The sequence below is a fragment of the Musca autumnalis genome, unplaced genomic scaffold, assembly GCF_047663935.1.
Source record: "Musca autumnalis isolate F117 unplaced genomic scaffold, ASM4766393v1 scaffold_3, whole genome shotgun sequence".
Taxonomy (NCBI): Eukaryota; Metazoa; Arthropoda; class Insecta; order Diptera; family Muscidae; genus Musca; species Musca autumnalis.
In genome coordinates, this window is record NW_027411866.1 from 46,685,228 (window position 1) to 46,705,805 (window position 20,578).

The following is a 20,578-nucleotide window of genomic DNA, read 5'->3' on the forward strand; positions in this document are numbered from 1 at the left end:
AAGAAATAATTTTGTGCATTCTTCTACCGTATCATACCAAGCTTAAATAATAATATAATAATTGTTTCACAAACATCCTAGAAGAGACAATGGAGACTTCTCTCATACCAATGAGTGAGTGTACCAGCTTATCTCCGAGTTCAAACGTCGTGTCCTAAGATACCACTTGTAGAGAAGTTTTACATGGCTGAAATACGCAGAAAATGTCGCAAAACTTACTGAAGGATATTTTGGCACCGTTGAAAATTTGATTTTGCCTGGCTGGGGAATCGTTTTGAAAAAAGGTGGCAAAACGACCCATGCTGCAATGTATGTATACAAATCCAATTGGGCAATTAAAACGTTAGGGCACCATGTAATTTGCAATAATGCAAAAACTGGGAATGGGCAAATGTGGTTCTCTACACAAAACAAACCCAATATGTAACAAGTAAAAAAGCATTAAGTTCGGCCGGGCCGAACTTTTCATACCCTCCACCATAAAATATTCTGAACTAAAATGGAATAATTACTTTTCATTCCTGTCCCCAACTTTAAGTGGGTATGTTAAAATGTCAGATAATGTTTATGTACATTTATGCTTCATTCGGGAGGCCCTTTTTTATGGTGCCTATATCTAACTATGTATGTTGAAAATGTTTGGTGGGCTTGAAATTGGGAGGTACTGTTATATAGGGGTTGACATTTTTTGATGGGAGCCTTTAATGTCAAATAACTCCTAATTCGGTAAAAAAATTTAGCTAGAATCTTCAAAATATCGAAAATCGGTACATAACGTGGGAACTTCAAATGTCATTAACAGCTAGTTCGGAGGTATCTGGGCTATACGAAAATATGAACTTAAATGAACCGTTATATGGGGGCTATACCAAAACGTGGACCTATTTCCACAAGTTTTGTCATATCAGTTTATTGACATTTAAGAACTTTAAATGTCAAATTATAGCTACATCGGTCTGAAAATGTAGCTACAAACGTCAAAACACCGCAAATCGGAGGTACCGTTATATGGGGGCTATACCAAAACGTGGACCTATGTCCACAACTTTTGTTATATAAGTTTATTGACACTTAAGAACCCTAAATGTCAAATTATAGCTACATCGGTCTGAAAATATAGCTAAAAACGTCAAAATACCATAAATTGGGGGGTACCGTTATATGGGGGCTATACCAAAACCTGGACCTATGTCCACAGCTTTTGTTTTATAAGTTTATTGACACTTAAGAGCCCAAAATGTCAAATTATAGCTAAATCGGTCTGAAAATGTAGCTGAAAACGTCAATATACCGTAAATCGGGGGGTACCGTTATATGGGGGCTATAACATGGACCGATATATCCCATCTTCGAACTTGATCTTCCGACGGCTAAAAAAATTGTATTCCCCAATTTTCAGCGAAATCGGTCAACAAATGCGACCTGTATGTTGCGAACGGACGGACGGACGGACGGACAGACGGACGGACGTGCATAAATCGACTCAGAAAGTGATTCTATGTATATCCCTAGAAGGAACTATGGGTCTATCTCGCTTCCTTTTGTATGTTACATACAAATGCACTAACACATAATACCCCTTACCACATAGTGGTGTAGGGTATAAAAACACCGAGAAAAGTATTTTTGGTGACCATGGATTCAAACGCGGAAGGGCTCATTAGATCCGTTGGGTTTAAAAAACTAAATTCACGTGGGTTTCAAAGGAAACTGAATGACACTTGTAAATTTTAAACGCAAAAAATTGGTTTTTTAAGAGTATTTACGCATCAAATTTTCGCATTTTAATTCCAATTACTAGGATACTGTAAGGAGCGCACTCATGAGATATACATTAAACGACGTAAAATCACGAGTTCAATAATCATATAATGAGTTTGGAATATAATCTTGTTGCCCGTCTAGATTATTAAAAAAAAAATCAAAAAACGCCGAAATTCCTTCAAAATGTCAGTATCAATTTTAGGTGGATGCAGTGGATATATCGAAAAATCATACGCTAGTATCATGTTGCTCATGGAGTATTCTTTGAGACTTTCTCTGGGCATAGGTCTATAAAATGTAAGGTTAAGCCAGAAATCGGAATTCAGTCACACATTCCAAATTTCATCAAAATCGGACGTATATAACGTGTTTGGTGCAGCAAATACGTCAAATCGGCCAAAAATATATATGGGAGCTATATCCAAATCTGAGCCGATTTTCACCAAAAGCAATAGCGTTCTTCCTATGGCTAAAAAAATTGTAGTACCCAATTTTCAGCTGAATCGGACAAAAAATGCGACCTGTACGTTGCGAACAAAATACATGGACAGACGAACAGACGGACGGACGTGCATAAAACGACTCAGAAAGTGATTATATGTATATCCCCAAAAGGAACTAGACCCTTTCCTTTTGTATGTTACATACAAATGCACAATGACATAATACACCTTACCACAGTGTGGTTTAGGGTATAATAAATAATGTACCTTCTAAACAAATTCAAAGTGTTATATAGATATTTTATATTACCTTTGACTTCGTAGAGCATTAAGCATTCTTTCAGATAAATCATCAACTGAACCAGCATTTCCGCCATACTCTGTAGGTAGCATTTCCTTTGGTACAAATTCGAAGAGACTTTCAACACCGCGGACATGAAAATGTATCTGCAAATATAAGACAATTTAACGGGGTTTGAAATCAGGCATTTTCCCCCCTAGAAGACATTCCTGTTTCTTATATAATTATCACATTGAACTTACCTTATTAGCTGTTTCCTTCTTTAAAAATGGTTTGACCATTGCATACATTTTATTGACAAATGGCGGACAATTTATGAGATGTATTGCCTTAAATTTGATGGGACAATATTTCTGCATATATTTTAAAAATACAAAAAATGGTGGTAGTTTTAAATGTGTCATGTGTTTCATGGATGCGCCTTCCATATCAACGACTTGTATTAGACCTTCAGCAAAATAGGGGACATCTCCGATCATCGTATCCGGTTCGGAAAATGCACCATCATTGGCCATAATAAGACTTTTCAAATCCTCCAAAAAGTGTACCTAAAATAAAAAATTAGAATATAATTTATTGTAAATGTACCAATAATTTTATAATATAAAGGGTTTCTATAACGAGAAGAAATTAGAACACAACTGTAGCTTGTCGACCTCAAATTATAGCAGTCGTAAGGCCTATGTACATTTCTTTTAACCTATTTCTTGGAAAATCTCACACCAGCTGAAATTAGGGATTAAAACAAGCAATATAAGAAGGACAATTACTTGTCGCTTCCTTTCCTTGTACCACTTTTTACTCGAAAAGTGGAACCTTACTCCACAAAGCATACAATTGATATGAGCACAGTTGACAACATTTACCCTCCACCACGAATTGAATTGATTTAAAATGGTAAAATTAGTTTTCCATTGTCTATGAAGGGGAAATGCTAATTGAAAAATATCACTTTTTTGTAACCAAGGTTTAATTCGAGTGAGACATCAACGTTTTTGCCCATTTAAAATCCAAAATACCATGTTACGTTACCTTACGGTTCCTTCATATTGGGTATATACCATAATAAGAACCTATGTATATTGAAGGGTAGCACAGTGGATCCACACATTGGCCAAAAATAAAAAATGAATGTCAAAATTTTGGTACAACATGTGGCAACTCTGACAGCTATGACATGGACCTTTTTAAAAATATATTAGTTTTTGTTTCATTCGAACGCGATCTTTTAAAGAATAGCTTCAAAAGTCTGAACATTTGACGAATATTTTTTGTTGTGAGTACAACCTATATTTTAAGTGCAAGTAAATATATTCAAAATATCGCGAAACTAATGGGTATAGCAAAATATTATAGTGAGTTTTGAAGGATGAGGTAATAGCTTAGTTTTTATTAAAAAATAATGTCTTAGCGTGTTGTGGAATTCTAGTAAGTTGTATATTTTCTTAGTGTATTTTGTAATGCCAATTCGATCATATACTTAAATTTGACCTAAGGTTTTAGTCATGATGCCCACCAGTGCCCACCTCGGGAATAATTTTCCAAAGTAGGCCATAGGTTTAAGATTGTTCAGTATTAAAATCAGCTGCCATCTAGTTCCAGACTATAAATGGTGGGTAGCAGAATAAGGCTGCACTAGAATATTGTTTCTATGGATATATTAGGGTATAACTCTGTTATCTGACCGCGTACATTAACATAATTGGCATCAATGGAAAGGTCAAGATTTTTTCTTCCATATATGACTTACGTGGGCGGTATGTGTCTTCGACAAAAAACGCTATAAGATCTATATTAAACATTTTACCAAGTTTTAGACAAAAATATTGGTTTTTTTAATCCGCTAAATTGGTTGGATTTTATGTTGTTTTGGAGATTGTTCTGTTTCCCCAAACCTATTTTTGCATCATAAGATAATCGCGACCTTTGTTCATGTCATTTTGTATTAACAGCATATTTGTATTAACAGCATATACCCCCTCCAAAGGGGAAAGGGGGAGAATGTTCCGCTCGTGGTTTCTTAAAACCCTCTTGGCAGCAGAACAAAGCTGTAACCGGTGCATTGGCTTGATTTTTACACTCTTAATATTTTTGGCCACTTTCTCCATACAAGTGGATCCACTGTGGGTAGGTAGGTTTCAAATGGGTAGACCATTTTGAATCCAAAATGCCAAATACATCCACATCAGTAGAAAAATCTTTTAAAAAAAACTCCGTGTCGAGTGGTATCGTTTACATTCCAATCTGAGAACACGCTATACGAAATTACAGCAACATCGGTCGGAAGGAACCGTTATATGTGGAAATACATATGCCTACACACAGAAAAAACGCCTCTCTAACATATTTATGCCTCAAACATATTTTGCAGCAAACATATACATATTTGTTTGCAATCAGTCATGTTTTTGTTTTGTCGATGTCAAACTGTCCGGAGTATACTTAGCGGTAGTTTACATTATATGTAAATGTCATATGACATGAAATTTTCCATCATTATATAGTCGCTAATATGTGCAATATTGGGGATTTTCCTTACGCCATTTACTTTGTGCGTCCACACCAGCAAAATTGTAATAAAATTACATCTCCACTTTGCCTGCGTGGGTAGATATGGAATGTTTTTATTTCGTGTCATATGACATTGATAGATAGTCTAAACTACCTCTTAGGCTAAAAACTGTCAAACTTTCAAAAAAAAATCTCAAATGATGCCTGGCGACACTGCGTGTTGCGTAGGCCAGATAGTATTCTAGTGCCCCTCGTAAAAACGCGGACCAGTACCGACCATACTCAGCGGGAATGTTTTTTACCCTCAACGAAGATTAAATACCAAATTTCAGCCACCGGAGGGTACATACTATGGCGGCTATGTCAAAATATGGGCATATTCTGACAAATTTCAGGTGGAAACTTTTATACACCCAACAAATACTAATACCAACTTTCAGCCATTTAGCCTTAACTTTTTAAATGCCAACATAATATGGATGTAATACATGGAAATATTCGTCGGAGATTCTATAAAGTATATATATTAGGGTTATGAATTTTTTCCAACCTCATATCCCTGTATCATAACGTGATGAGTTTATACATAAGATTACATAAAATCTTAATTATATAGTGATTCGGTGAAAAAACCTGACGCACAAAATGATTTTAAAATTTGAATTTTGCAGAATTATGGGCAATTTTTTGAAGTCACTGTAAGCATATGTATATGCAATTGAATAATAAACTTTAGAGCCACAATTTCTTTAATTCCGGGAATCATACAAATGTGGTAAACGCTTTTTCGAAGATATAATTTTTTTTACGAAGAAAAATCTATTTTTTTTCAAAGTGGTTTGTACATGACCTTTTCAATATTTTAATGGAATAAAGATTATTTCAGTTATTAGTAGGCTTAAGTTTATACATTCGTGCAACAAAAAGTTATTTTTGAGATTTTTTTTTCATTTCATACATTTTTTCAACACCATTTTTTATCGATTTCTGCGTGAACTTTTTTATATTTCAATGGAATAAACGTTATTTTAGTGACTAATAGGTATAAAACTTTCCACCGGAAATTTGTCGGTATAGGTCTACGCCTCCATATAGCCCCCATTGAACGGTACCTCCAGATTTTCGGTATTTTAAAGGTTGTGGTCTCAGTATACCACCGAAAAGGCGGACATTTATTATTCAGTCTTCGTGGGTATAAAACATTGCACAACATTGCATAAAACTATAGTTCCACGCCTTCGTATAGCCAACGTCTCGGTATAGCAACACTACTGAACCGCAATAACTGAAATTTGGTATTTAGTCTTCCCTAAGGATTCAAAAAATTATTACAAGTACAAAACATCCCTTGCAAAAAATCAAACAGTTAGAGGTACCATCCTATTTACGATTTTTTGAAGATTTTAGTTTTATTTGTCGACCCAATCGGTTATTAATTGGAATTTTGTGTCCCTGTAGTGGAATTCTGAAATTATAAGCATTTTTATTTTACCGAGTTTTGTCTTGAAAACGATTTACAGAATTCCACTACAGAAGATACAAAACTTACTCGCAAAAGCTATCATATACGCGGTCCGGTATTACCCAATTTTCAAGGAATAAGCGGAAGAGCTTAGTACTTTTTTTTTTTTTTTTTTTTTTTTTTATCGATCGTTCCCAACGCCACACTTTCCCGCCCCTGCCGACCGAGAGGGCCACCTCCCCTTAACGTAGGGAGCGCGTACACCTCATATTCCGGAATATGGGGGGTTAGTAGACTAGGGAAAACCAGCTACAGCAAAACAACAGCCGGTTATAAAATTACATTTTAAAGACAAACACATCAAAAAATAAACAGGTCTAATCTAACATATTGTCTGGCAACTGTTACAACAATACTAAGAACGTAAGATAAAGTTTTTTATGACATGCAGAGGTTCGGATAAAGAAATCCTATTATATAACTTGTTATATTCATCACATAAAGATCGGAGTGGATTACTTATTTCATAATTAGATTTCGCTAACGTTAATTTAAGTGGTATGTAGTTTCGAGTACTACGTAAAGGTACATTAAAATTTATTTCGCCAATTAAAAACTGTGATTCAATTTGTCCACGCAAGAGTTTAATAATGAATACAGATCTGAGCATTAAACGTCTTTTCTCCAATGTTGGAAGGTCAATTAACTTTAGACGGTTTTCGTATGGTGGAAGAGATTCAGTTGAGCTCCACCTTAAACCTCTAAGAGCAAACAAAAGAAATTGAACCTGTACTGATTCTATCTTATCAGAATCACATTTGTAAAAAGGACTCCAAAGTACACAACCGTATTCTAATGTTGGTCGAACAAGGCTAATGAACAAACGTTTGGTCACGTATGGATCGTCAAATTCCTTAGACCAGCGTTTTATAAAGCCCAGTAATGACTTGGCTTTATTAACACAAGACTCTATATGTAAGTTGAAACGCAATTTACTGTCTAAAATAACTCCAAGATCTACAAACGAATCTACATTATCCAATTTGTGCGAACCTATGAAGTAATCGCAAGAATCAGGACGAGATCTATAAAATGATAATTTTTTACATTTTTTTAAGTTTAATGACATACCGTTGACACTACACCAATTGGAAAGAGAATATAAGTCTTGTTGCAGATTAATTGATTGATTATAAGAATCATGATTGCTAAACAGTTTAACATCATCAGCAAACATTAATACTTTAGAGCAACGAATAACAGATGGAAGGTCATTTAAGTAAAGTACAAAAAGTAATGGACCTAAATGGCTACCTTGAGGAACACCAGAATGCACAGTTATATTTTTTGATAAAATATCATTAAAAGAAACCCTTTGGGTACGGCCCTGTAAATAAGAACGTATCCATGACAAGAGTATTGATGGGAAACCCATAGAATCAAGCTTATATGTATATTAACAATTCGTGTACAACGGTGTCAAAGGCCTTACTGAAATCTGTGTATATAACGTCAGTTTGACATTTATTTACGAATCCACTGTGAACGTGACATGTAAGTTCCAATAAATTTGTCAAGGTAGACCTACCCTTAACGAAACCATGTTGATAAGGTGATATTATAGATCTAGCGAAATGAGTTATTCGGCGTGAAACCAGAAGCTCAAAAAGTTTAGGAATTGCACTTAGTTTTGCAATACCTCTATAGTTTTCAATCACACATCTACTATCAGATTTATGCAAAGGAATAATAAAGCTAGATCTCCAGACAAGGGGGAAATATCCCAATGTCAACGAGTCGTTGAAAATATTTGTTAGGGGACGATAAAGTTCATATGCACATGATTTTAAAATAGAAGTCGGTACACCATCTGGACCTGGTGAGTTTGAATATTTCAATGACAATAAACCATTTAATACATCATCCTCAGTGAGAATAATGCGAGGAAACTGGTTAAGTTTATGAATAGTATAAGGGTAATTGAGGGAGTTAGTTGAAAATTTGGAGTAGGTACTTTGAAAAAAGTCAGCAAACATATTCGCAATGTCGTTAGGGTCACATGATTCTCTACAACCAAGTCTCATGCTACTAGGAAATTCACGTACTTTTCTTTTAGAGTTTACGAATTTATAAAAGTTTTTGGGATTCCTATGAAAATTATTTCGCATCTTTATTAAGTAATTTGAATAACACCTTGAATTTTCTATATTGAACGCATTTCTAGCTTTTGCATAGTTGGTAAAATTTAAAGTGGAATTGCATCTTTTAAATTTTTTATACATTCTACTTTTCATATTGCGTAAACTCCTGAGATGTGGAGTAAACCAAGCAGGACCCATTTCTGAGCACATCTTTAAGAGAGGGACTGATACTGTCAATGCATCATTAAGTACTTTATAAAAATTTGAAATACTGGAATCAATGTTTCCCTGAGGTAACCAACTATTATTTGATAAGATAGAACGCAGTAGGACCACATTAGTTTTACCAAAATTTAGTTTACTTGACTTAGTTTGCGGTAAAGTTTTAGTAGTTGAAATATTATTGAGTTCAAGAGTTACCATAAGGGTGGGATGATAAATATCTTCAGGTTCTGAGAATGGAGGACTTGCACATACAGAAGAGTTTATGGTTGAAGAAAACACTAAGTCTAAAATTTTGCCTTTAGAATTATAGATATTATTTATTTGATAGAGACATTGATCAAAAATATTTTCCCAGAAGGATAACATGTCTGTAGACAGTTCTGTTGCTGAAACAGGTACATAATCCACAGTGTTGTCGCCTGAGACCCATGTTAAGTTTGGTAAATTAAAATCACCAAGACAAATCAATTCAGAATTTGCTGAATGCCGTAAAGAAACTTCTTTTATTAATTCGGAATGTTTAAGATAAATGTCTATGTTTGAGTTTGGAGCAATGTAGGAGCACGTTATAATAAAGGATTGATTTAAATATTTTATTTTAACACACACAAATTCAATATAAGGGTATTCAGTAAGTATAATTCGCTCTGAGGCAATGGAATTATGAACTGCAATGAATACTCCTCCACCAATTTTGTTTAGTCTATCTTTTCTGTATACTTGGTACTGATCTGACAAAATCTCAGTGTCACGAATACCTGGTTTCAGCCAAGTTTCTGTAAAACTAGGATTTTGAGATCACATCAACGAAAGGAAACTGATTATTTCTATTTACTTAAATGCAGTTTGTGGTGTGGGGGAAATAACAAGTTCGGCCCGGTCTAAGTTAACGTCCTTCTTACTTGTTATACCCTACGGCACTATGTGGGGAGGGTATTATAAGTTGGTTTTGGCCAAAAAGTTTGTAACGCATCGAAATAATGGTCGTAGACCACGTGTGTCACCGTCTCTTCTTCAGTCTGTCCATCTAAACCTTGTAATCACGCTACAGGTCGCATTTTTGGTCTGATCGTCACGAAGTTTCGGGTGTTTATGGGGGTCCCGAAGTGGAAGAAGCCTATTTTGGTGATGGTCGGATCATATTTAGGGGTCGGAATTTTTTCCAGAGCGCATATCTTTGCTTCTATGATGGGTATACCAAATGCAAAATTAAAGTAGAAAACATCACCTTTTAAACGATGCAAAGTGGTTTGTCGTAGGTGGTCAAACAACGAAGATATCACAATAGCCGCAAATAAAACCCAACTTTTCAGTTTTGTGACTTTAATTATATTGACGAATATCACAACTTTGGTTGGGGACCTTTCAAAAGCAAATCATGGCCACGAAAGCAAAGCCCGAATACGAAAGTTGAAAATTCCATCCCATTTTTCCATTTTCTTTCTGAAATTACGCTACGGGTCGCAATTTTGATTCGATCGTCACAAAATGTTGGTGGTTAATGGGGGTCCCGGAGGAGAAGAAGACCACTGATTTTGGTGATGGCCGGATTATATTCAGGGGTCGGAATGGGCAAAAAACTTATTTGGAGAAAAAGTCAACATTTTATTCAAAAGCAAATATTTCAGCGTCTATAAGAGGTATACTAAAAGCAATGACAATGAAAGTAGAAAATATCACCTTTTAAACGATGTAAAGTAGGTGGTCGTAGGTGGTCAAACAACGAAGATATCACAATAGCCGCAAATAAAACCCAACTTTTCATTTTTACGATTTTAATTATAATGACGAATATCACAACTTTGGTTGGGGACCTTCCAAAAGCAAAGCATGGCTATGAAAGCAGAAAACCCCATCTTTATAATGATGCAAAGTAGGTTGGCGTATGTGGTCAAACAACGGAGATATCGCAAAAGTCGGTGATGCATCCCATGTTTTCATTTTTGTAATAACGCCACAGCACAGTGGATCCACCCATTGGCTAAAAATAAAAAAATAATGTCAAAATTTTGATACAACATCTAGCAACTCTGACTACTAGACATGTACCTTTTTAGAAATATATTAGTTTTTGTTTTATTCGAACGCGATCTTCTGAAGAACAGCATCAAAATTCGGAACATTTGACTAATATTTTATGATGTGAGTACAACCTATATCTTATGTGCAAGTAAATATATTCAAAATATCGCGAAATTAATACGTATAGCAACATATTATAGTGGATTTTCAAGGAGGAGGTAATAGCTTAATTTTCATTAAAAAATAATGTTTTAGACTGTTCTGTTTTTGCTGCATGTTTTAGCTGCATATTTTCTTAGTGTATTTTATAATGCCAATTCGATCATATACTTAAATTTGACCTAAGGTTTTTGTCATGATGCCCACCAGTGCCCACCTCGGGAATAATTTTCCAAAGTAGGTCATGGGTTTATGATTATTCAGTATTAAAATTTTTTCCACGTTATGGATATATAACCTTAAATTTGGAACAAAGAACATTTCTTTGAAATGATTATTTATTTTAAAAGAAAGGTAAAAGAAAATATATATGCAAATTATATATTATACTAAGTTAAGATTGGACCTTTAACCTCTTTCGTCAGAAGTCTTACTGGTCTTCTCACAAAGGTCTATTGGTATTCTTATCTTGTTTTTTATGAGAAGTCATCATTGTCATCTATTAAAGACATTGTGGTCTCTATGGGAAATCTTACTGAATACACTGTGACACAAAGCGGAAGTTAAGATCTGGGGGAGGAAAATTCCTTTTGGGAATGAAAGCCCCAATTGAGAACCCCAAAGGATCTAATAGCTGAAATTTCTGAGTCATGACATAATGATTTTTTTGATTGACCCTCATCAATCATTGAGAAAATAGCTTTATATCTCTGTTTGGAGATATTGTTTCATCATTTTTAGATTACATGTTTTCAGTTAAATGGAATGACGAACCTTTATGTCAAATATACTGTCCTTCTAGCTTAGTTTCATCCATGTCCTTTTTGTTCTTGAACTCATAAAGTAAAACAAAATGAAATTTTCTACAAAAATGTTCCACCGAAAATTATATGTAGATTTCCCATATCCAAGAAATCGATATGTTCACGTTTTAATTATCCGTTATCAGTTTTACCCGTTACCTTCTCAAAAAAAAAACGTATCTTTATGTATTTCGGTAAATTTCGTATAATCTTTTAACTATATATCAAATTCGGATGGTTGCGCTTCTGAATTAGGCATCATAAATTCGTTGTTGGTTAACAGAAGCCTCACAAACGGCCAATCTTTCATCTAGGATTCATTAAATACTCAATGAGGGTTTTAGATGTAGATATTCAAATAACAGAATCTGTCAGAGTTTTCTGCACATTCAATTGCATATACGAAATTCAATGAAATACATAATCATAGAGTTTTCATAAGAAAGGATCGGGTAAAAGTGATAAAGGACAATAAAAACATAGCAACATCGATTTCTTGTCCTAGTGAAGCGACACTACATAAAATTTTCCTAGCAACATTTTTGTAGTATATTTTCATGCACGAAATCTCATCGTTTGCTAATTTTTCAGTTCCAGAAAACATCCATCTGCCTTCGTGCTGAGTGGTGTACACAATATATCTCAAATATTTCAATAAAATTATCCACTCCACACCAAAGTTCAAAATGTGAGCGCTGAATTTTAGTTTAAGGGGTGATCCCTATTTATAAATTTCAGAAAAAGGTAGAAAGTATAAATAGCATAGAATATGTGGTCAAATTTTTAAGTCGATCGGAACAATATTGCCTCAGTATGAGCGTTGGATGGGAACAATTTAATTTATTTTGTATGCAGCATATAAACCTTGTTGTTCTCGAAATCGGCCACAAAAATATATGACAATTGGTTTATTAGTTTTCGAGATAGAGTTGGCACAGCAAAATGCTTTAATGAAAACAAATTTTCGTATACGACCTCAAACCTTCGTAATATTTTTCTCTTTCAGATGAAAAAAAAAATTCTGCCAAAAAGTTACGTAGTTTTCTCGGAAAAAAATCATGGAAAATGGCTTTTATTGAGCTAAGCACACTAAATCGTAAATTGCTTATAGTTTTTATTGCATGTAGTCCTTACGATTTGTATTGCCCCAACATTTTCAAATATTTTGAAGGCTTAAAGATTTTTTTTTTATTTACTTAAGTCTATAGATTAATACAATCCTTACAGACTATAATACATACTAAGTACATGCATATATACAAAATATCAAATTTACAAAAAGTAAAAATAGAGAAAAACAGAAACTATTCATTAAGGGATATTATAATTTTTCTTTTTACTGATTCTCGTGATTCACAAACATCTATTATACTACAAAATTTATTAAATTCCAAAAGCAGACGGCGTAAGGGATCATTATTTTCATAGTTTGACCGATAGTAATCTACATATAGTAACTGATAGTTACGTGTTTGTCTGATTGGTACGTTAAAGCAAAGTTTTTTTAGAATAAAATCAGAAAATAGTTTTCCTTGTTTAGTATGAAGGACACATTCAACATAGTTCTTCGACTTTTCAAAGTGGGGAGTTTTATTTGGTTTAACCTGTATTTGTACGATGGTAGTGTATGTATTGTCCAACCGCGACCCCTAAGACAAAACAAAAGAAATTGCTTTTGAACAGATTCTATTGCTTTTATATGGATTAAATAAGTTGGATCCCAGATAATTGACCCATACTCTAATGTAGAACGAACAAATGATATATACAGTTGTTTTGTTACCAACGGGTCTGAAAATTCTCTACTCCATCTTTTGATAAATCCCAGATTTCTGTAGGCCTTATTTGTAATCGCAGAAATATGTTCCTTGAAATTTAAACGGTTGTCTAAGAATATTCCCAAATCGTTAATGAATACAACATTTTCAACAATCTGATCATTAAGATAATAAAACGTATCAATCTTCTTTAGTCTAAACAAGTAAAAAAGAATCAGTCGGCTTTGCCGACAGAGATATACCCTCAGCCTATGTGAATTGAAATATTATTCTACGAATAGATCGAATGTATTTCGGGTCTTTTTAGAATTTTTTGGCCATTTTGTACCTTTGAACTTGCCGACGATAATGTGGATTAGGATTACAATTGTTCGGAGGGGCTACATAAATGAATAGACGACGTAGGAAACGGATCTGATTTTGAGAATCATATCTTATTGATATATATTGGTCACACTAGTTATTTCAGTGGGCCATCTTATAACGTTTGGACCAGTACGCCAGGAAGCATCGACTTGTCGACGGAAACCATAATATGACTGTAAACAGCAGGACCACAATGAACAGCATCGGCATTAATTTCCAAAGCATCTTTGAAGAGACCCTAAACTGTATTTCGACACGAATGTTGAACTTTTGTAGGGGAGGTACCCTAAGGCCAAGAAGAAGTTTTCGTACTCTCCAGCGACTACATTAGGGGTTTTTACACCTTTCGGGTTGTTTCTTCAAGAAGTACGGACTTGCCCTTGAAAAAACATTTATCGTCGTAATTGAGGTAGCGAATGCAAGATGCTTCAACAGACATCAGAGTGTCTCGAGTGCCGGTCTTAAAGTGAACCTATCCGAAATTGTGTGTGGGAGGTACCCGAGGGAGTGGACAAATATAGTCCATATTTAAACCTGATCTATATCTGGTAGATGTATTAAGATGTGTAATGTATGGACCAAATCGTTCACTCCCTTCAAGAGTTATCGTGCGCACAATTTTTCCGAACATTTTTGAACTTTTGTAGGGGAGGTACCTGAAGGAATGGACCGATTTGGATTATCTTCGAACATAAACTATGTTTGGACTAAATATTACGAAAGCCTAATTGTGGACTGAATCGGCTGATCCGTTCGAGAGTTATTTGCGCTCACACCATTACATACGGTGTCATAGGGGTTTTTTGCAACTTTCATGCTATTTTCTCAGGAAGTATGGACATGCCCCGGATGAAACTTGTACCGTCGTATGGAGGGCAGTGAATACTAGTTGCTAAAACAAAAATCAAAGCGATTCGAGAGATGGCCCTAAACTGAACTTTTCCGAAATTTTGTGTGGGAGGTAACCGAAGGAGTGGACCTATTGAGACCATATTGAAATCTAATATAACTCTGGTAGAAAGTTTACGCTATACAAAGTATGGACCAAATCGGTTACTCCCTTCAAGAGTTATCGTGCGCACAAACTTTCCGAACATTTTCGAACTTTTGTGGGGGAGGTACCGGAAAGAGTAGACCGATGCAGCTCATCTTCGAACTTAAACTAAGTTTGGGCAAAATATTACGAAAACCAAAATTTGAACCGAATCGGTTCATCCATTCGAGAGTTATCGTGCGCTCCAGCCAGCAGGACAGACAGACAGACAGACGGACGGACATGGCTAGATCGACTCCAAATTGTCTGAAACACATTTCGTCCAAACATACTTGGGGTCTAAAACCATTATTTCGATGAGGCACATTTTCATCGTATCAAAGTGTATATACCCTCCTTAGCCTAAAGGCTGAGGGTATAAAAATGACATGTGCTTACATTTAAGGACATTTAGCTCCAACATGTTTATATTGCACCAATGACAGAAACGGTCTAAATCGGATTGTAGAAGATGTTGATTCGATGGGTCACTGAATGATTGGAATATTTTGACATCATCGGCAAACATGAGAATATTGGAGTTTTGTAAAACATTTGGCAGATCATTAATAAATAGTGTAAATAATACCGGTCCAAGATGGCTCCCCTGCGGAACCCCAGATGTAACATATATTTTATCGGATATAGCAGTGCCAAATTTAACTGTTTGCTCTCTATCGCTGAGATATGATTTTATCCATTTAAGTAATGAAGGCGAGAAGCCAATAGCGTTTAGTTTGAGTAATAATAGTTCGTGATTTACTTTGTCAAAAGCCTTGCTGAAATCAGTGTAAATACAGTCCGTTTGGCAACGATTTCGAAAGCCCTCATTAACATTTGAAGTTAGTTCTAGTAAATTTGTAATGGTAGATCGACTTTTTCGAAACCCGTGTTGATGATTGGACAGTATAGGAGAAACTTGAAAGGATACTAATTCAGTAACCATTTTCTCAAATAATTTTGGAATTGAATTCAATTTTGCAATACCTCTATAATTGGTAGCTTCATTTCTACTACCTGATTTAAATAAGGGAACAATAAACGACTTTTTCCATTTTAAAGGGAAATGACCGGCACGAATAGATTCATTAAACATTATACTAAGCGGAAGTGCAAGATTTTCAGCACAGTTCTTTAATATGCAGGCAGGTATTCCATCTGGACCTGGGGATGTTATGTTTTTAGAGATTTTAACTCTGTTAGCACATCAGAAACTGTTAATGAAGGAAGATTTATGGACGGAAATTCTGGCAAGGGATATGGATATTCGGTTGCATTGTTGTACGATTTATTTGAATAAGTTGTTTCAAAGAATGATGCAAATGTATTTGATATAGAGATGTCATCTTCCGCAACAATAGTTTTAAACTTTAAGATTTTTGGCAAAGTATGCGATTGACGCTTTGAATTTATAAAACCATAAAAGGATTTAGGATTTGTAACTAATTTTTGTTTGACTTCCGAAATATAACTTCTATACAGCCAATTATTTAGAATAGTAAATTTCGATCTGGCAACTACATAAACTGCAAAATCAGAAGGGGAACCACATTGCTTGTATTTTTTATAAAGTTTATTTTTCTTGTTATTTAACTTACTTAAAATTGCGGTATTTCATGGTGGACCAGAACGTCTAATAATTTTAGATATTGGCACAGTTTTCGACATGGCATTTTCAAGAGTAGTATAGAAACTTTGTAACATATCATCAAGTGTGTCAAAAGATTGGAGTATAGACCAGTTTGTTAAGCTCAAAAGAGCATTTAAGTTTGTATAATTTGTACGAGAGAAACAATATATAGGTTTAGTTAATTGCTTTATAACAGTAATAGAAATGGGAGGTAATTGAAGAAGAAATCCGTCCAGAATATACTCGTGCAAAAAAATGATAACCGACAAAAACTTTCTAACTTTGCTATTTTTCAATGTAAGATTCGGCAGAAACAGTATTGATATGAATAAGTAAGGAAAAACTAACACATTAACCTATATAGGCCAAAATATAGGAAAAAGTTAAAAATTTGTGCACATTTTATTCATTTTTAGTGGTATAGAAATTCACTCTCGGAGTCGACCCGGAGTCTGAGTCGGAGTCGGAGTCGTGAAAAAAAATCGCCTGGAGTCGGAGTCGAGCCAAAAATACCTCGACTCCGAAACCCTGGTTGTAATGACAACTTTTTATGGCTTTTATGCTTGACAATTCAAAAATACGTATTTTCTACCACACTTCTTAAGTTTGACAATGGACCAAGGGGAATTTTAAATTTATCAACAGATTATGTCTGTAACCTTTATTTTCTTTTACTGACTGTCGGATTTGATGCTGTTTAGGATTTATTGATGCTGTTTAGGATTTATTATCGTCCATGTCCCCTGTCTTAATACTACAGCGATCTTATTATAAAAGTTAAAAAAATGTTTAAGTCGAATTCTCCCGCTTATTGAGACTTATTTGTTTTAGTTTTTCATGGCTGATGGACTGTTTAACCTTACAATTTAAGGAAATTTGTGAATATATCGTTTTTCTAGATCGGGGACGCAAACATCCTTGTCCCGAAAATTAATTTGCAAGCCGATGCACTCATAAGTTTAGCAAATGTAGCGATTATAAAACAATAGGCTCCCGAAATTCGTCTATGTCTATATATAGCATTTTGGATTACGGAATATTCCTGAACATTTTCTGAAAATTGCATGAAATTAGGTTCAGTAGTTTTGGAAAAAATAATGTATTGAAAAGAGTGAGCGTTGCCATCAGTTTTCAATATATAACATATTTAAAAATGTGGGCGTGGTCCGGTATTTTTGTTCCAAATATGTACCTAGAGTACACACAACCCCATTGCCCCCCAAAATGTATGGTGAAACCGATATAATCATAAATTTGGCTTAGACATATAGCGTTTAAAAGAAAGGCGTGGGGAAGGTACCCCACCTCAGCCCTTCATAAAATATACATAACAACGGCAAACATTGAACTTTTGCTGCAAATTTTATGGGAATCGGTTAAGTAGTATTGAAGATATAACATATTAAAAAAACAGGCTCGGTCGGGTCTTTAGGCCGCAAAGAAGAACCAAGATTCTAGATTAATTCGCAAATTTTTAAGTCGATACATTCGTAGTTGTTGCAAATATAATATAGCATAGGGGAGGTATCCCGCTCCCTCTGGAATTCAATAAAATACGTACCGTTTTTTTGGGGGGGCCATCCCTGTACATTCCCTGACAATTGCAGTAAAATAAGTTAAGTTGTTTTTGTAGAAAAAACTTAAATTGAAAATTGAAGAAAGTTGCCGTGGTAAAATTTTCTTTCCATAAACACCTATGTTGCATTTGTTTTTTTATTCATAAAAATATGGCGTTTTTTTAAATATGGCAAAGGGAAGTATCCCGCCTTTCGAAAGTCAAGAAAATATGCATCCCATTTTCACCGTGGACCATCCCTGTACATTCCCTGAAAATTTCAGGAAAATCGGTTGAATGCACACTCACTTGCTCTCAGTAAGCTCACACTGCCGGTCACTGGAGCAAATATTTGCCTAATATGACCTTACTGTTATACTATACCAAGGTTATTGTATTACTGTAACTGCAAAAATTGTAATTAAGAGACTAAGCTTGCCACTGAACTTTGATTTTTCAAATGTAATGGGGTTTTTGTAGCGACGGAAATTTTTACTTATTTGAAAATCATGAGAAGGGGTCTTTGACATACGTCCAAATGTTGACCCAATAGCATGTTAATTGCCAGTTTCTGTTATTTTGAAGGGTTTACGTAAATTATCCAATCTAATGGACATGCCGACTATCTTAGAAGTAGAGAACTCATAAAGCAGAAAATTGTCGGTATAGCTCATGTTTTGCAATATTTGAATTATTTTACATTCTCTATTAAGCCACTTTTTTATACTAATTGTTTGTAATAGAAGATTAGTGTATGTGTGTTTTCTTTTGTGCAGGAAGCTGTCGGTCCTTACGTCGTTTCTACTTCTTACTTTTTGTGTGAATAGTCTTTTTCAAAAAATTACGTTTTAAAAAATATTTACCTTATTTGGATCTGTACTCTTTAATTTAATAAATTTAACTTGATTTTTATCCGGTGTGAGTTCTGGCAATGTTATAAAATATCTAAAAATCAGGTTTGGAAAAATTTTAATTAAATTAATTTATTTATAGCAATTTCAAAATCTTCTTACACAAATTCTGCTGTATTAAGAGCATCCTGACTGTGAGGATCGCGAGTAATGAAAATATGCGGATTTTTCATACGCAAGGCATAATGGCCGAGTAAAAGTTGCATGGTCTCTTCAACTCTCCTGTCGGCATAATAATAAAAACGAGCCAACAAAATGCGATCTGCAGAGACATGAATATATTAAACTTTTTTGTGTTTTTATAGATCAATTCCATACCTATTTTCTTTGGTAATTTCTCATTATCCTCAAACCATTTTTGTAAACATTTCAAATCACTTTCAATTTCTGAGTTGGCAAATATTTCCATTTTGTTTGTGAACGCAGTTTATTTTTAGTCAAGTGTTTTAATAATACTGACGAAGTGGCGATCAATGAATGCCCAGACCGGTTAGCTAAATGCTGTCAATCCCATTTAATGCAGTGGCTGAGAGTGCAGGGTCTTTGTTCAAGACCGAATTATTATCACATCGATTTGTTGTCGCGGATAATTTTTATAAACAATAGAAGCGAAAAAATGATTTAAAATATATATTTGAGATTAACATATAAAAATTATAACCGCTTACAGTTATTTTGTTATCTTTGATAATATTGGGTGATTCGGTTCTGCGCTTCTGTTGGAAAATAAGTTGCCTAAAGTAATTACCAAACGGAAAAAATAATTCTTTGTCCGCTCCAGCTTCGTTATAGAGAAGTTCGACTGTATTAGTAAACTTGTTTCCTTTAATATGTACATACATTTGTATATACAATGTGATATAACAATATACATTTCAGTATATTTGTACTGACCATCCAGCCTATTAAATATCACAATGGGTTATACATCCAATGGAACTTGAAATCTGTCTGTCTAATCGTAACAAATTCTGATTTTATCGCTTCATATTTGTTTGAATCGATAAGTTGTTTTATTTTGGAAGTTGTTATCAGTCGCGTGTTGGTTTTTTGTCTGAGGCATTCGTATGCACTTTGTTTCCAATGAAGTGTAATTCAGTTACCGGCTTGTTGTGTCCATATACATATGTAATGTCAGGTTCCGCACAGAATTTGTTGCAGCTATGAAAATTACGCTCTTTTAAGAAAATTTATGCATTCATTGGTATTGTTCTGATATTCTAAACATCGCTCTTGGATAAATTTATGTACAGCTTTGTACGCCTTTTTAATCACCAATTGACAAGTTATTTATGTAGTAACAATTTGACTGCACATTGAAAAAATAAGCTTCCAAATATTTTTCTCAATCGATTAGAGTGTTGGGACACTAAAAATCAACTCATTTTGCGCTTCGTGTATTAAACTATCCACAAGAAAAGTTTATGACTTTCGCTTGGTGCTAAAATTCTTAGTATTTTAGCTAATTTAATTT

The 20,578-nt window shown here is 34.5% G+C and overlaps 1 protein-coding gene across 3 annotated transcripts in view; it reads right to left on the bottom strand.

Annotated features, from left to right (window-relative positions):
• Positions 1-20,300, bottom strand: part of LOC141397806 (alpha-tocopherol transfer protein-like) — a 38,665-nt gene extending 18,365 nt beyond the window's left edge. For 2 of the 3 annotated variants that reach the window (XM_073974543.1, XM_073974541.1), the window contains exons 1-5: positions 19,423-20,300; positions 19,207-19,366; positions 19,057-19,138; positions 2,751-3,056; positions 2,518-2,654 (exon numbers count right to left, since the gene is read on the bottom strand). In XM_073974543.1, coding sequence (XP_073830644.1) covers positions 2,518-2,654; positions 2,751-3,056; positions 19,057-19,138; positions 19,207-19,366; positions 19,423-19,513 — 776 coding nt within the window. In that variant the 5' untranslated portion in view covers positions 19,514-20,300. The remainder of the gene's footprint in view (positions 1-2,517; positions 2,655-2,750; positions 3,057-19,056; positions 19,139-19,206; positions 19,367-19,422) is intronic. The other variant, XM_073974542.1, reaches the window with a different exon arrangement.
• Between the last annotated feature and the right edge of the window lie 278 nt (positions 20,301-20,578).